Here is a 17,108-nt window from a genome sequence, read left to right on the forward strand (position 1 = left end):
TGTACCACTATATTGTATATTTAAAAATGAAAGTGTCTGAGTGGTTAATGGTATGAAGTCATGGAACTGAGGAGAATCTGAGAACCACTGAACTGAGTAAGGGCACTTTATATGGAAAAGGGTGGAGTGACGTGTTTGGACTTAGTTTCTGGTGTCTTAAATTATAGTACCCTACTCTAGTCATTGAAGACATTACAGATTTGGACAAATTTATTGTCTGGTAACAATGTGCAGATGCTATAGAAGCAGCCACCAATTAAATTAGTGTCAGAGCTGCACAATCTTACATTGAAAATTTGAGAAAAACACAAAATGAGTACATCTGCCATTAAGAAATAATTGTTAACCAAATCACAAACGGACCATTTATATGTACCCTTAACAATGCCTTTAATATACACATACCTGAAGTTGTTTTATGATGCTTTACTTATTCAAGTTAATGAGCAAGAGCATCTAATTTGTTCTAGAGAACTGTGCTTCTGTTTAACTGACTTAGTAGAACAGCTCATAGAGTCACCTGATGGTTCAGGGTAACAAGTCCCTTTCCTTTAGATTTTCAGAAGATGAAACGTTTATAAATATTGGGAAAAGAGCAAGTACTAATATTGGTATCAATGCTATTAAAATGAATTATCCCCTGCCCTCACACATACAAAGTAATTGTTCTTGAGGTTGAATTTTTAATCAAAATTTCAAGTCAAGGGTTCAAGCACTTCCCTGCTCCTTATAAATCAGTTTTTTTTTGCTCTACATTCACCCCTTCTTCCCATCTAACAACATTTCACTTACAAATTACATTTATGTCTGCAAATAAGGAAAAATTATAATTATACTATTTTATAGTAAAAAATAAAACCCTGTCATCAGAATGTTCAGATACACACACTGAGACAGGTTTGTAAAAAGTAATATATTAACTTGGACACACCAAGATCTGTTTTCTACAAGAAAACTTAGTAACAGCTTGAAAATAAAATCATTCATTTGCATCATTACAGTTCAAGATGAAATGTGCTATAAACTACTGTCTGAGAGAACTGATATATGTTCCTTCCAAAGTTCACAAAAAAGCAAAAAATATATTCAACATGATATTCCAGTCAATACATTATGGTTTTTGACTGCAGTAGTAAGTAAAAAAAAACAAAAAAAACAGCAGTAGATAAAGTACACTCATATCCTTCCCATAACATACATCACAGTTTCACATCAAAACATTTTCGCATTTTGCCTCTTGCAGCAAAAATACAGTAATCATGATATCACCTTATTCAAACCACAATAATTTACAGCAGAACAGGTCAGGTAGAGGGATGGGAGGGACAAAGAACAAACTGTACATCAAATCCTCAACTCTATAAACTAACAATTACCTTAACACTCTCCCATCACACATACACACACGCTGATGAGGAAAGGTTTGTTTTGAACATGTACAGTAGATGTGTGCTTGTGTAGTTATCTGCAGCAGGCCAGCGCACTGAGGGAGGTGTGGCTGTCCAAGCTGCTGTCTGTCTCCGAGCCCAAAGCGGGGTCACTGCCGGGATCGGTTGGCTCTGTAGACATGGAGGAGACGTCGTTGGCCGAGGAGGAGGAGGAGGAAGATGTGGGCTGAGGAGGACTGTCGATCACTGCTGCACCTGTGCTGCGAAAAACAGGCAAACACATAGGTTTCACTGAAATATAAAGAGCACTGCCATTTTCTGATGAGCTCAGACTATAGAGGGGGACCATAGCAGCTAAACACCTAAATGTAAAATTGTAAATTTTGCAAAATTTAGAACATAAAGAAAATAAAAAATTGACTTAAAAGTGTTACGGTCTTTTAAAAATTTCTAAAACCATAAAAAAATGTTACAAATGTTTTCATTTCCAGCTATTTTCTCATAAGTAGGTTATGTTACAATGAGCAAAAACTGGTGAAATTACTTTAATCATTCATAATTATACCACAATTTATTGCACTTATTTAACTGAATAAATCTTCAAAAATAAAAAGCGTGCCTTTATAAAATGCTGTAAAAACAAAAAAAGATTCTGCATTCCTCAGCACAACCATAAAACCATGCTTAACTCAGCTGCAGAGACTAATGTGACAAAATTCTGCAGCTTTCAGCAGAGCTGCATGTTCTTCTTTCAGAGTGGAAATCATGGCTCAAACACAACTGGAAAGAATAAAAAGAGCTTAAAGTCCTGTTCTTAAAATACACCAAACAACTACCAATATTTATCAGCTGTGGCAGTTTTGAAGAAGAAAGAATCCCTTTCTTGTGTTGTATCAAAATAAATATATATTAGGCAGTGTCATTGTAAAATTTTACATTTACCTTGGGGCTGCACAGCACATTATTCTTGGTTTGATATAATTACAAAATAAGGAATCTTTGCCAAATATTTAATCTCAATGACATAAGTTTACATAGTTAACATGGTTGTGCATCTACTTTAAATCTCCCATATTTTAACTAACCCATGTTATAGGGATTACTCACCTAAAGCAGTGGGTTGACCTCTGATCACTCCATTTTTTGTTCGTTCCTCCCATTCGATCACTTCCTTATAAATTAGCTCTGGAAAACAAAAAGTGCAGCAAAAGGTCAAGGTAAGCTCAGTGGTTTAATGGAAATTGTCAATGGGTATATTCAGGAACATCAAGTCTTTTACCTAAGGTTGGGGTGCATAACATACTGCTCATCCCAAAACAACATCACATTCTAATTTGGACTGGGCATGCTGGTGTGTGACCCTTCTAAAAATGAGTGAGAGGGTCATTATCACCTGACAGGCATTGAGATGAGCTCATCTTGCTGCACCATTGAAACTGATATTTAGTCACAGTCTTTCCTATGCAAGACAGAATCATATTCTTCACAGTAGAAAAACATAAACCAGGCTTTTAAAATGCTTTGAACTTGTAACAAGTCCAAATGTGAAAAAATAATCCAGTTATTCTTTTTAATACATATAATACCTTGCAAATATTTTCACACCCCTCAACTTTTTCACATTTTCTCATGCTACAATCACATAATACTATATAACTTATTGGAATTTTTGGGATAAAATTAGTGTTTAATTATACAGTGGAAGTGAAATGTTTTCATACTATTTTATCAATAAAAATCCCATAAGTGTGGCATGCACTTGCGTTTAACTACCTTCTCCCAGAACCATTAATCTCGTAAAACCAATTACCTCCAGAAGTCGTCTGACTTAGTTGTACATCAACTTGTGTAACTTAATCTCAGTTAAACAGCAGTTATATGAATATCTCAGAGATTTGTTAGATAACTTAACAGAAAAAAACAGTAGTGTAAATCAAGGGGGCAGTTTGCCATGGTAGCATTTGATAGGGTAGCACACAAAATTAAGATAATATTTCAAATGTGCCCTTAAAACGTTTTCTTTTGATTCTATGCAACTCTAGTGTGTTGATTAGGATCCCATGCTGGCTGCTGAGAATGTGGATACTAGGTTACATGCTCTCTGTGGGACTGTATTGCATTTTATCCTGCCCTGAAATCTCAAATCATTTTCACATCCAACTGTTTGTGGAACAGCAGAATGATGGGCTCCCCAGGGTACAATTCACATGAGAGCCACCACTGCCAAGGAGCAACCCAAGAGGTTGGAAATAAAGTTTTGGCAAGGTTTAAAGAAGGGTTAGGTTAATAAATGCCAAACAGAGAAATGTTTAATCCACCATCCCAAAATAGATAGCATTTACAACTTTAAACCTATCAAGATATGTCCATCCACCTAGACTAAGAGACTGACTAAGGGGAGGATTAACCAGAGAAGAAGCCAAAAGGCTCATGGTAACTGGAGGAGTTACTATTCGATACTCTGAACACACCGTCCCCACAGTGACACATATTGGTGGCAGCATTATGCTGCAGGGATGCTTTTCGTCAGTAATAAGAGGGAAGCTGGTGACAGTTGATGGTAATATAGATGGAGCTAAATATAAGACATCTGGAAGAAAATCTGTTAGAATAGCATGTGTCCCAGTTAAAATCCAGACAGAAATCTGGGTAATTCAACTGGGGGAATCATTTGAAAATATGCTCTCTATCCCATTTCACAGTGCTTAATATTCTGCTCTTTTAGTAGCAAGAAGTGCTTCTACTCTATTGTGTGAAATAAAGGCAAGCCACGCTTTCCAATTCCTCCCATTTCTCAATTACTACTACTGCACTACTAAAAATTGTGAAAATGGGTAATATACATTTAAGATTCAAAGATAGAAATAGTTTTCCATTCCAATGTCATGTTTTTTTTAATATAATCTACCTAAAAAAAACTGTTAACTGTTTATTATTACTATTATTTGTATTTTTTAAACTAAGTTTAAATGATAAAGGCAAGTAAAAAATGTTTGCTTGGAGCATTTTCAGGGATAGAAACATTGATGTATCTTTATTTATGCGTTTCAAACTAAGTCAACAACAAGTGAATTTGTTAAGTGCAGAGCCAGGAAGATAACCAGGTTGTCTAACCTTTCCACTCCTCCACCGTGTGCTCTCTTTCATCCAGTGTCCTGTCTGGGATCTTTGGGGGCGGCTAAAAATAAAACCAGAACAGAAAAGCAAATTTGATTTGAACAGCATCCTGGTATAAGAAGAGAAATGGCACGTTATGCAATGTAACAAACGCTTGTGTATTCTGCTCATCTCTCCAGAGATCCACTCACCGCTTCCACTTCAGCAGGATCGTACCAAACATTAATATATGGGTGGTGCAAGGCTTCTTCCACAGAGATGCGCTTTGACGCATCAATCACAAGCATCTTGGATAACAGGTCTCTGGCTTGGCTTGCTGCAACAAGATACAACAAGCAGACATGGTGCAATGGTATTCATAAAAAATAAAGAAAAATCATGGTTAAAATTTGCATTTATTATACAGAGGATGTTACATACCTTTCAGTTTGTTGTGATCAGAGTCAGCAGGGAAGAGCACATCTGGGAAGAGCTTCTCGAAACTGTATCCGGCGTACCGTGGTCTGTTTTCTACATACGTTCTCACTGAGTGATTCAGTTTCATTAGAAAATCCTGAGATGGAGTGCCTAGCTGCTCAATCACCTTGTTCCACTGGTCGATATCTGATGTGGAAATGTTAAAGGAAAGGACCTCACACAAACACACGCTACCGGAAGAGCAGCTTGACATTTAACTTTGCTTTGAGGTGCAAAAGTTAAATGCAACTCTGTGAGTTCATATATATACAGAAAAACACACGCAGTGTAATATTAAGAGCAGAAAGTTAATAGTAATGATTAACAGTATATTATTTCATTTTTAAACCCAAATTAAAAGTGAGGACATAATGAAAAAAACATTATAAGTTCTTTAGATGCACAAAATTCTCCCCATCAAATGCATTTTGCCTAAATAGTTACAATGACCAAATGACTTTTTCTCCCAACTCCTCCAGTTTTAATTGAGAACACTTGAATTACATTTATGGGGCTTGTGAAAAACCATTGGCTGTTACATCCAAATGCTTATTTATGTAGAGACATGGCCAATTGTAAGAGTTTCAGAAACTTTCAAGCAACTCTACAGGCATTCAACACAAAATAAAGCAGATACCACTCACTCACTAGTACCCTGGATCTTCAAGGTGACTTCAGGGTTTCATAGGTGGGTGCAGTAGCACAAGCAATGTAGGTCATGGAGAGTGCGATGGATAGAAAACCATAACAGAAGAAGCATTCATGATGGTGGTGGACGTCTTCATAATGAAATGATGACATGTTGATCAATGAGGGGAAGGATACGATCAGTGCCAGGGAACAAAACACTCCCCCTGATCATCTCAGCCACAATGCAGCCCACTGACCACACATCCACTTTGGATGGACATTAGGAAGACAGACAGGTGAACATGCAAATAAATGATAAAGAGAGAAAAAATTACATAAAAACAAATAATGTGAGAGAAAACCAAAGACAATGGCAAAGATGCAATGATGAAAATGTAGACCATTCAGCAATGAGCAAGCTGCATGAGAGAAAAAAGTCAGAGGCCTTGTACATGTCAAAATTTATGTGCAACCAACAACTACCAATTGGAGATGAATTGACTTGTGTATTAGCATTTTTATGTAATTTCAAACCAAATAGCTTTACAAAACAAACAAGAAAAAAATTGAACACAATCAATAAAGCCTTTATGAATACTGTTAACGTAGAGGAAATATTCAGCAGACAGAAGGATACAGTCCCTTCCAGGGAAAAGGATTTTATGGCGAACCATTTCTGCCAGAATGCAGCCCACAGACCATATGTCCACTAATGAAGTGGACCACATTAACCAGAGTCAGTAAAAGTAAGGAATGTATTACAACAGGTTAGTTACACATAACAAGCTTGTTAGTGAGCATTTTCCTACAATTAGCTTTTGTTTTTAGAACAGGCATCAAGTGGATCACCGAGTTACAGCTAGATTTAGTTCAATAAATATATATGTATATACATTTCCGTTCCCAAAATAGAAACATTGGACAACAGATATGTTAAACTAATCACTCACCGTTGGCCTGGTAGCCCATGCCCAGGATTACTTCTGGTGCTCTGTAGTAGCGTGTAACCACATATGGCGTCATCAAAAGGCCTGTGGCTGCCGTCCGAGCCAAGCCAAAATCCAAAATCTTCAGCGTGCAATCAGACTTGACAACTATATTACTGGGCTTCAGATCCTGTCAATAATCAGGGTAATCAGTTAGAAGGGGGCTGTATCTGACACGCAGCTGAGATTCTCACTTTTACAGAATCAATGCCGTTTCTGGTTCAGGAAAACTGGTCTGTTTTCTTTCAAACTGTGAGGGCTCAGCCCTGGCCTTCAAAGAGGATATGCTCTCTGAGTGCCCTTCTAGTTACTGATCCATATGGCAAAATGATACATCTACTACCTGTCATTGTCAATTTGGAGGCTAGTAGTCTGTATCAGCTGATGTCAGCTACACAAAATGTGCAGGAAATTCTGTAGTTTGTTCAAGGTCATTTGACATTTGAGATTGGCCACTCTGATTTTAGGCTTGGTCTGTTAACATTTTATACATACATATTTTTAGCAGCAATAATTACAATACCAAATAGTTACTTTACATTGTACCTAGAGTTTTTTAAATGCTTTTGTCAGTAGTTAAAGGACTATATTCATCCAGTAATCATGCCATTTGACTGCTTGCCCTTACACTTCAGTGTCACGTATCACAGCAAGTTTACCAGCTCAGGACTTTACACCTCAGAACATTGGCCCGACTTCAGGCTGTGTATTCGTGGCCAGCTGCTGCTCACCCTGTGTATGATCCCGGCACCGTGGAGGTGTTTGATGCCACACAACATCTGATAGAGCAGGTACGACAACCTCTCATGGTCCAGCTCCATTTGAATCACTTGACACAGGTTGGCATCCATCAGCTCCATTACCAAGTATCTGATAGAAAAGAAAAGGGTTCATGATCCCGGCAGAGAGTCATCTTGGCAACAGGTACAGCAAGGTCTGATTCCCGTAACTGCACAGGCTATTTTTATTTACTTACACATCTTGGAAATCTTCTAGCGATTTTTGTGGCGTGAATACATTTAATAGGCCAATGATCTGTGAATAGAAATCAAGAGAAATAACTATCTTGTGATTTCACATCCATATAAACATGCTCAGACCACACAAAATGCTTTCTCTGTGTCATCTACTTGTGAAATAGAGGACACAGATATTTTGCATGTTAAAATAGTAGCACACTTACATTTTTGTGATTGACACATTTCATTAGGACTAGCTCTCTGTACGCCCTCTTAGCATGGGTTTGATTTTGAAAGGGTCGACTCAGCTTCTTGATAGCAACATTTCGTTCAAGGATTTGGTCATAAGCAGAGCTGAAGGGCAAAGACAGCAAGATAAATGCATCAAAAAAAGGCAACAGCTGACAACAAGGCCTTTACTCTCTCAAATATGTCCAAAGAAATAAAACGTAGAGATGTACCGTTCTGATTTTTGTTGCAATTTTTTTCCCACTGTTTTCGTATAGGTTGACTGACCAATTTAAATTTAAGCCAATTCAAATTTCTCTTTAGAAACTTTAATTTAAGAAGACTGAAGAACTGCTCTCTTCAGTCTTACTGATATGAACAGTCAATTTTTACATACGGAAATTAAATGTCAACATGCTTGTGTCAGACAATGTAGTTGTTGTAAAATGTGAAAATAAAAAAAGTTCTTGGAGTCGCCATCTTAGACTGGTCTTACCACCCAACACCATGATTTGTGCAACAACTAAACTGAACAACAGACTCAGCATAAGGTACAAAATACATTTAGATTCTTCTTTTGATACAGATTTCAAAAAGGTTGGCAACACCTCTAACGTTTTTGGCTTTAAAGGATAAAAAACAACTTGACTATTGAGGCTTCCTAGTGATAGGTATCTAACACCTAGTATCTGCTGAAAGTCATGCTCTCTCTCGCAGCTAAATGAACCGGAGTCATGTCAACATGTAGAATATACAGTTTTCTTTTAAATGACTTCTTCTCTGATACTATGATACTGAAAATAGCCAACAGTGTGTTTTTTCACTTTGAAAAGCATTATTGTCAGCTAGATCTGGCACTTTGTATGGTACAATCAGTGATTGGGACAGAGCATGATTTTACGGTTTTTAAGTGGCTGAACTATGCTTTTTTCCACAGCATAGGTGTTAGCAGAACAAGGAGGATGCTGAACCACTCACCAGACGATTCCCTGTGCTCCTGAGCCGATGGGTCTTAGATTCTGGTATCGCTTCAGTACTGTAAATGTTGAATCCCCAACGTCTACACTGTAGAACTCTCTGTCTCTCTTGTTTTTGTTCATGGCAAAGTCTTCGATTACTGCTTTCTGTGCATCCAAAAATGTCCTCTGTGAAGAAGGAAACAAGTTTGAGTATCCGGCAGAGCGAGACTGATTCCACGGATATCGTAGGAGTTGCTGAGGTGAGTGGCAAGTAGCAAAAAACAGCAACAGAAGAAGAAAATCCTGCACTCAAGAAAACTGTTTAGACACTGCTGCATTTCACACTGATGCAATGCAGTTTCCTTTCTCAGCAAATCCTGGAAACCCACATGGACTAAAGATTGGATGTCATCATTTGCGATGGCAGAACAGCAAGCAAATCAGAGTTCTGCTCCATCACATGTAACAGAACTCCGGGTGACTGTGCCACGCTGGAAAACCAACCATGGTGATAATTCCTCTGAGTTTTTTTAGTGCAGCCCAAGACAGCTCACTTCTACAAGCGGGGTCTTTTACAGGTACATTTGCATTTGCACAAAGGCACTGTGGCCGCACCTAAAACACAAAACGAAGGTTTGTGCCAGTGGAGACCGTTGACTGTTTGATTATGAGAAGCTCAAACAGATCTTTCATTTTCTCCAGCTCTTGCATAAACAGTGCCACCACGCTCCTCGTTCATCCACACAGCCGACACCGAGTCCATATGAGGGAAATAATTGCCAGAACGAAGTGAGTCAGCTCCCCTTCTGTTCCGCCAACGTCACAAAGACGTCCATAACATCCACCTCCCTCGCAGAAATGAAAATAGACATGCAGCTTCTTTTTATAATACAGACAGGAAAGCAGGAGTTGTGATGTCTTGAATTCACTTGATGTTTTGTTTTTGCGGTTGTCAGTAAAAGGAATCAAAATTAAAGCATTACAAAGAGGTATTCTCACTTTGCAGCTTTAGATGCCATAAATTCCAACAGACACACTCACAGCCGTAAATATTAATGAGATCATATGTACTGATGCAAGCAGCTGCATGCTGCATCAACAAATTCTCCTGAAATCAATTACACAGTTTCAGATTGCATTTTTGGGTCAGTCACATACAAACAGTCACATCAGTGCTCTAAAACGGCTCTTGAATACACAATCTGAGCCTGGTACTCCAGCTGCAATATGACATACAACAAGGCCCTGCAAAGGACAGTGACGGGAGCTTAAAGGGTCACCGGAGTGTCCACCTTCAGTCCAGGATTTTTTCAGAGTGGATGCAGAAACATGTCTCGTCAAACACTTTCCATTAACTTTGACATGCTGCCATGAAGCAAACATCAAAAGCAGAACCTTCAGCCTCCTGCGCAGCCTCTCTGGTTCAAGTCTTTTCAAGATAATGTACTTTACATTACTAGACTTATTTTATGCTCTGACTTCTCATTTTTTATCTATTTTATACCCATATTTTTAACACACAGAATTCCTCTCATGTTGCAGCAAGCCACTCAGTTTACCCAGAAATTAATTTGAAATGGAAGGAGGTAAATCATGTGAAATGTTTGCTGCAAAAGCAGAAATATACTGTAACGTTGCTTTGTAAATTTAATGCTTAAAACTGACTAAAATCTTGGTTTATATAAAATGCTGAATAAAACCAATGACTAAAACCCATAATTTACATAAACATTTTAACAAATTAGAATAACATGAGGAAGTTTGTTTTTGCAATTCCTTAAAAATGTCAAACTAACGTAGATTCATAACACAGAGTGATGCTTTGCACTCATTTATTGTTGATTCTCTTATAGCTTACAGCTAATGAACACCTCATTTAGTTTCTTAGGGAAAAATTTAATATTACAAAACACAATAAAAAGGGGATTAACACAGAAATGCCATTCTACTGATAGACCAGGTTGCCAAGTTTTCCATCCAACTGGTTTGATTGCATCTGCCCTGAAATAAATAACCTCCAAAACACTACATCTAAGCATTCTTTCACAACTGCGATAATGCATAAAGTTATGAGGATGATTGCCATTTGATATACTGTGTGACTCCACTTCTGCACCTGTTCCTACCCCACTTTTTTCTTCCACTTAACTTTCCATTAATACTCTCAATACAACATTCTGAAGAGAAAGCTTCTTTTGTAATGACCTTTTGTGGCTCAAGTGTCCTAGAGAAAATCAATGATGGTGTGCACATGATGTAGGTTATAACTGTTCACAAAATACTACTGCTTGAAACTATTTAAAAACGAGAAATATTCTTGAAAAATACTGTTCTTTTTATCCGTAGGAATCATTAGCCTAGCAAATAAAATAAAAATAGGAGATCTCCTGCTTCTAAATCCTTTATCCTGAAAGGAAATCAAGATAAATCCCACTGTTACTTTGATTGTAAAAGCTAAGTTGACAGCAGTAGCCCCTTTTCGTCCTATTGGAGTCGGTTGAAGGAAAATGACTGAAGTGCTGCATCAGGAGACAGACATGCATACTGAACTGATGCAGCCAGATTAAGCCGGCTGGACGCCGCACACAGGCACATTTTTATGGCAGCGATAATAATGGCACCCATATCGTAATATGACAGAGTGCGCTGTTGGTGCTGACTGTATAGCCTGTGGCTAATTTGAAAGCTGCAGCTGTATTATCACGCAACGGCGGGAATAATCATTAATCGGGGGATAAATGGAGCTGCAATGTAAAAGTAAGGGGCTGAAGCAGCACGCACGCAACGATTTACGACCCTCCCCCCACGGCCCAAACAATGAGCAGCGCAGTCTGAGGAGCTGAGGTGTGAATCCTTATCTTACCTCTGTCATCAAATCAACAAGGGATCGATCCTGTTCTAAAGCCCATCCGGCGAACTTCGAACCGATCCGGAGCGCCTCCCCGATTGTTTATGCCGCCGCTGAAGGATGGTTTATCCCGTCGTGCGGCTTAAAAATACGTGACCTCACCAATTTCATTGCCTACGTTTCCAACCGGCTGCTACTGACAGGCCAGGACGCGCAATGCGCATACAGGGCATGCGTCCCAGCAGCGAGTCACACACAGGCAGAGACACACCCACCGCCTCCTCCTCCATGCATCCATTCTTCCAGCCTTCCTTCCGTCTGCCCATCTATGCAAATGAAACAATGTTTTGGTCTACTTCCGTTCTCTTCTTGATAGGTTATGTTAATCTTTCTGTGTCTGGCTCCGCTTTGAATAGTTACTTCCTGTTTCCAATTATGCTACAAGTCGAGGCTGCATATTACCACTGCATGCAAATTTTTATATGTCAGGCAATTTTGACAAAGACGACCCGGGAGGAAGTGATACGAATCACTGAGCAGTCAGGAGGTCAAAAACATGTTTATCATGTCTGAAAATACGAATTTCCAGGGAAAACTGATCCCTCTGCAACCTGTATTTGAAGGTCAATGTCCTTAAATTGGGCAATTCAGAGAAAAACTCTGGCATTGTACTCTTAGGACAATTTGATACATTAAATCCACAAACTCCAGTATAATTTCTTTAAATTTTATGTGACCAACACAAAGCACTGCATAATTGTTACATGAAACAATATATGATTTTCAAAAAACATTTTTACAAATAAAAATCTGAAAAGTGTGGCTTGATTATGTGTTCAACCCCCTACAATAACTACATTGTTGGATTAAGTGTCACAATTACAACTTGAAGTCTCTGTGGTATGTTTGGACATTGAAATATTTCATGTCTTGTATACCTCAGGCACAGATAGGGGTAATGGTGTAATGTCAACAAAAAATGTTGAAGTCTTGCCATACATTCTCAATCGGATTTAGGTCTGCCCTTTGATTGGACCATTCTAACATATAGATATGTTTTATGTAAACCGTTCTGTTGCAGCCTGTCTATATATTTAGGCACATCGCCCAGTTGGAAAGTGAATTTCGGCATCATGCCTCAGTTCTTGTGTCATTTCTGAGAGGTTTGTGACTAGAAAAGTCCTGCTTGGAACTCCATCCCTCTTCCCGTCAACCCTGACCAGCTTCTGCGCCTGCTGAAGACAAGCATCCTAACAGCATGGTGCTGTCAGGATGGCGTGTTCAAAGTGATGCACGGTTTTACATTTCTTGCAATTCATGAAATGGGATGCAACAAAGTTAGGTTTAGTGTTGTTCAAGCTCCTAGGAGGTACTTCAGATATCATATATGATATAGGCAGAAACTAGCAAAGACAGTGAAATTGGACACATGAACACTATAAATGAATAGCTTACTGTGTATTGTCAACTATCCTAACTTACACACAAACCCATGAACATATTTGTAAGTTATAAATGCACACCTTTATATCTGGTGGTCTAACGTCCCTTGCTAGAGCTTGTTCCTGGGTCACTGTTATTCACTTTTTGTACTGAAAGTTCTGGAAATGTTTCCATTCTTGTTATCTCTTAAGTCATTCTTGATTGAGCAAAGATCAACAAGCGTCACCTAATCTTTTTTGGGGGTTTCCACATTAAACTGCTTATATTTACTAAGCTAATAATCTGTTGCAAGATCTCAAAGTAACATTAAAGGCCCTCCAATAGGTTTTCTTAGTATCCCTGTATTTACCTTTTCCATCTTCCTGTAAACGGTTAGCAGTTTTTGTTTTCCGGTTAACAGGGATCATGAAGAAAAGTATTCCCACACCACGATTTTACTACTCCCTCGATGTTTTCCTAGAGGAATGGTGTATTGAGGGTAATGTGCATTTTCTATGAAGCCTACAAAGTAAAATCCTGGTTCCATTTCAAGAGCACCTTCTACCAGATGTTTTCTTGGTCCCCAATATGTGGTGGCTTGAGCTGAACAAAAGCTTCTTTCTTGCCCGACTAATGGTTCTTCTGTCATAAACGAATGCACATCTCGCACTGATATTTTATTTGTGAAAGTTCTTAAAACCTACCACACCTTTATGTCTATCAAAGCAAATCCCAATAAACTACATTGACTTTTGTGATTGTGTCAACATTTGAAAAAGTTCAAGAAGACAATTTGGTTTTACAGCGTTTTATGTGGAAACTTTATTACATCAAAGAGCTGTCAGTAAACGTCTTGTTAGATTTGCAGGCTAATAACATTACAGTCATCACCTGCCTTTAATTTCAATTTAATGTCATATTTTCAATGGTCTGATCTGTAAAGGCATATTTTTAAATCTGTTCAGAGTGGGGTCTAAATTGAGGACAAGGACATTCATTGGCTCTGCTGAAATCTGAACAGCATAGTAGAACAACGTGAGGGCACCATCTACAGCTCATGCATCATTTCTATACGCTACAACGGCCGTGCCATGCTCTGCGCATGTGACTCCAAAGCGGTGCCAAGGAGGACATTCGGTAAATTTGCGTTAACTCCGCGCTCAGCAGCAGGACACATGCTCCCTGCACCTACCTCGTAACCCCGGATCGTTTTTTTTTCTTCTTTTTTTTAAATCCTGCCTCTGTGCAGATATCCCGGGGCCTGCAGAGAGACGCTGAGCGCAGCGGCATGGACAGGACTCCCAGCAGCAAGGCAGAGCTACTACATTTTCTTACCCCTTGTTCGAAGAGAGCCCGCAGTGTTATGATCATCGTCGGGGAGCTGCCCTGCAGCAGCGGGATGCTTCGTCCTTCCCAGGCTTCAGCGTAGCAGCGCATCTATCCCCGGGGATCCACCGCACCTTTGGGCGTCAGACGGATTTAGTTAAATCGGTGTAGCTGATCTCATACCACCCGCTTATTGGTGGCTCTGACCTGTCGCTGTCAAACCGCGATGTTAATCCAATCAAGTGTTTAAAAGCAGAGAGGCTAAGAATAGAGGCAATTGCTGTAAAAAAAAAAAAAAAGAGAGAGAGAGAGAGAGAGAGAGAGAAAAGTTTGATTTCTTCGGCAGAAGATCTGCTTGGGGTGTAGAGAGCAAACGGTTCAGGCTCCATGTATAGTTAATGTCATTGATGAATCACCTGCCAGGAGCGAGCAGCCTTTACTGGGAGGACATCACAGCGGCATTGCGATGATCGCAGAGATTGCTTTGGATCTGTGGTGGGAGCACTGAAGATAAATAATCTACACAAGATCAGAAACTGGTTACATATGCTGCCAGGTAATTATTTTATTTTATTTTTACTGTGTCACCTTCGTTTCAGTATGTTTTCTGGCAATTTGCACAGCTGCAATTGGTCTATTTACAGTTTTATAATGGTGATCTGTTGGTTAATGTAGATTTGAGACAGAATGAGACACCCAGTGTTGACACTGCATAGTAAAGCCTTTATGTTAGTGCTTATCAGAGCAAAAGAAAAACAGTCTAGATGCTCATGTGATTCATCCCATAAGTAACTTGTAGCATGGAGTTTTAGGAGAGCTCGATCCAAGGAGGCATGTTGGCCTAATTTACTCTAAGCACACTTTAGCTCTTCTATATACCTCGGTCTGTGTTAATGTGTGTTTCCTATTTTATTTATCAGACATTCATCGAGTGTTTTTGCAATAGACAGGTTTAGAGCTACAGAGGTCTAGAGAAATGACTGAGCTAGTTGTGGTAAACAGCTTATAAAAGAAGCATTGTTGCAGTTGCCACAAAAAATGTTTTCCAGACACCTGAAGATGACTTCAGATATGTCTGATTATATGATCTAGTTCTTGAGAAATAGAGATACATAAATAGAAAATGAATTGCAGATTTTGAGATTAAACAATGAAGAAAATAAACTTTAATATGATTTGTTTCAGTTCAGTTTAGTTTAATTCAACTCTGTTCAGTTCAGTTTGATGCAGTTCAATCCTATTCAGTTCTATTCAGTTTGTTTATCAAAAATATACTATCTTCAGGTTGTTTATAAGAGAAACCAGCCTAATTCATATTCAGTTGTACAGATATGGAGATGCAGCAATCAACAGGCCAGTAAACAATCAGCCTGTTTTTCCTTCATCAGCTCTGACCTTTTATTTGAGTGTGTGTAAGTGTGTAAAATTGAAGAACATCAATTGTTAGCAAACCAGCAAAGTGGGATTTGATTAAGTTTTTTTTAACTAAATAACATTTCTTCTGACCCCTTCATCCAAAACTATGCATCTAATACAAACAGGGTTATTATTTATCTTTTGTGTCACACTTTTTTCTTTAAAAGGAATTAATCAAAATCTCAAACTCCCAGATGTTATAGAAAGACAGAACTTGGTATCGGCCTTGTAGTTGCATCTCTACTTCTCTAATTTAGAATTACATGATAAAATCAATTGGATGCAATTACAATCCTTGACTAGTTCTAATTCAAAATTCTAGTTAGATACTAATAGTTAGATACTCTAGTTAAATACTAATACTAGTTCCAAATGTTCTCATTTTTTCCTTGTTGTAATAATGCTTTCAAATAAAATTTTAATGCCGGTTGGTAGGGCTACATGACATTAGGAACGCATACTATTGCAGTATAATTTTTCAATGTTGTAATGGAAATTTCAGTTGCAGTTAAGCTAGAGTCTCCCTGCTCTTCCTTTTTTTCCTATCACCAAAGTATGAGGTGAGGAGATTGGGAGTAAGGGAAGTGGATCCAGCTGGCCAAATATATTACTGGGACGTAAAGTGTGAATGCAAGAACCTTGAAATTTAAATTGTTATTAAAAATAGCATCCAAACAATCCTTTGCTGTTGCAGTTTTGCTCATACTGATAATAAGAAGGTCACTTTGATTTGATATACATTGTGCAGCTCAAAGTTAAGTGCAAAACAAGCTTTCAGAACTTGCTTTGAAGATCAGCTAGTAAATCTAGTACACATTTTGGTGCTTGTTGCATTCCTTAAAAGTTAGATCCTCAAAATAACATTTTGAAGAAGCACAGCTACAGAGGTTTTCACTGATGACTGTGTGGGAACACCTGTGAACCTCCTATTTTCTTCTTTGACTACTTATAATAGTCAGAGCTACAATGACATGGTTTAGAGCCAAACTATGGCTGTAAAACGGTGGTACAACACTGGCTCCCCTTAGTATTTCTTATAGGATGTTGATTCTGTTGGTAAATGTTATCATAATAACAATGTACTCGGCAGCACTAAAAAGTAGGATTTCAATTCAATACAATGTTCTCGTTGTAACTCTTAGCATTACAATGTAATTAGTGATAAGTGTGTTTGTTTTATTCTGCCACACATTTAATCTTGTAAGTCAAGGACAAGTTCATTTTAAACAGAGGGATTAATTGAGGCCTAAAGTAATTGAGTTACTTTGTTACATTAAAAGCAGACCAACAATTGTATTATTGCAATGAAAGATGTAGGTAAACTCAGTGAAAGTGACAAAAAAAAGATCTGATGGAGCAAGCATGACAGCTGA

General features: G+C 38.4%; 2 protein-coding genes across 7 annotated transcripts in view; one reads left to right on the forward strand and one right to left on the reverse strand.

Annotated features, from left to right (window-relative positions):
• Positions 1 to 125: 125 nt before the first annotated feature.
• On the reverse strand, positions 126 to 14,532 carry LOC102234094 (mitogen-activated protein kinase 8-like). Of its 4 annotated transcripts, none has more exons than XM_023327827.1 (12): positions 14,329 to 14,532; positions 8,743 to 8,909; positions 7,761 to 7,890; positions 7,554 to 7,612; positions 7,309 to 7,447; positions 6,542 to 6,707; positions 5,787 to 5,858; positions 4,926 to 5,108; positions 4,697 to 4,821; positions 4,503 to 4,566; positions 2,496 to 2,573; positions 126 to 1,643 (listed from the first exon to the last, which is right to left on the reverse strand). In XM_023327827.1, exons 1-12 carry the CDS (start codon positions 14,428 to 14,430, stop codon positions 1,462 to 1,464), a joined length of 1,467 nt encoding a protein of 488 aa, XP_023183595.1. In that variant the 5' UTR covers positions 14,431 to 14,532; the 3' UTR covers positions 126 to 1,461. The 4 variants fall into 4 exon arrangements, with proteins under 4 accessions (XP_023183595.1, XP_023183594.1, XP_014324759.1 ...); XM_023327826.1 differs by lacking the exon at positions 5,787 to 5,858 and adding an exon at positions 6,229 to 6,300 and having other exon boundaries at positions 130 to 1,643; XM_014469273.2 differs by lacking the exons at positions 5,787 to 5,858; positions 14,329 to 14,532 and adding exons at positions 6,229 to 6,300; positions 11,587 to 11,794 and having other exon boundaries at positions 137 to 1,643.
• A 260-nt stretch (positions 14,533 to 14,792) lies between these two features.
• LOC102221205 (FERM and PDZ domain-containing protein 2-like) overlaps positions 14,793 to 17,108 on the forward strand; it is a 33,771-nt gene continuing 31,455 nt past the window's right edge. For all 3 annotated transcript variants that reach the window (XM_014469284.2, XM_023327822.1, XM_023327823.1), the window contains exon 1: positions 14,793 to 14,875. The gene's annotated coding sequence lies outside the window, so the exon portion shown is untranslated. The remainder of the gene's footprint in view (positions 14,876 to 17,108) is intronic.

Source organism: Xiphophorus maculatus, chromosome 22, assembly GCF_002775205.1.
Source record: "Xiphophorus maculatus strain JP 163 A chromosome 22, X_maculatus-5.0-male, whole genome shotgun sequence".
NCBI classification, from domain to species: Eukaryota; Metazoa; Chordata; class Actinopteri; order Cyprinodontiformes; family Poeciliidae; genus Xiphophorus; species Xiphophorus maculatus.

Bases quoted from the DNA above. Each gene is read 5' to 3' on its own strand.
- LOC102234094 (XM_023327827.1), bottom strand. From the start codon at position 14,430: ATGCGCTGCTACGCTGAAGCCTGGGAAGGACGAAGCATCCCGCTGCTG. The intron at 6,708-7,308 runs GTGAGCAGCAGC...GATTATTGACAG, and splicing joins GTGCCGGGATCATACACAGG to GATCTGAAGCCCAGTAATAT. The intron at 5,109-5,786 runs GTATCCTTCCCC...TTTCCACATCAG, and splicing joins TTTGTTCCCTGGCACTGATC to ATATCGACCAGTGGAACAAG.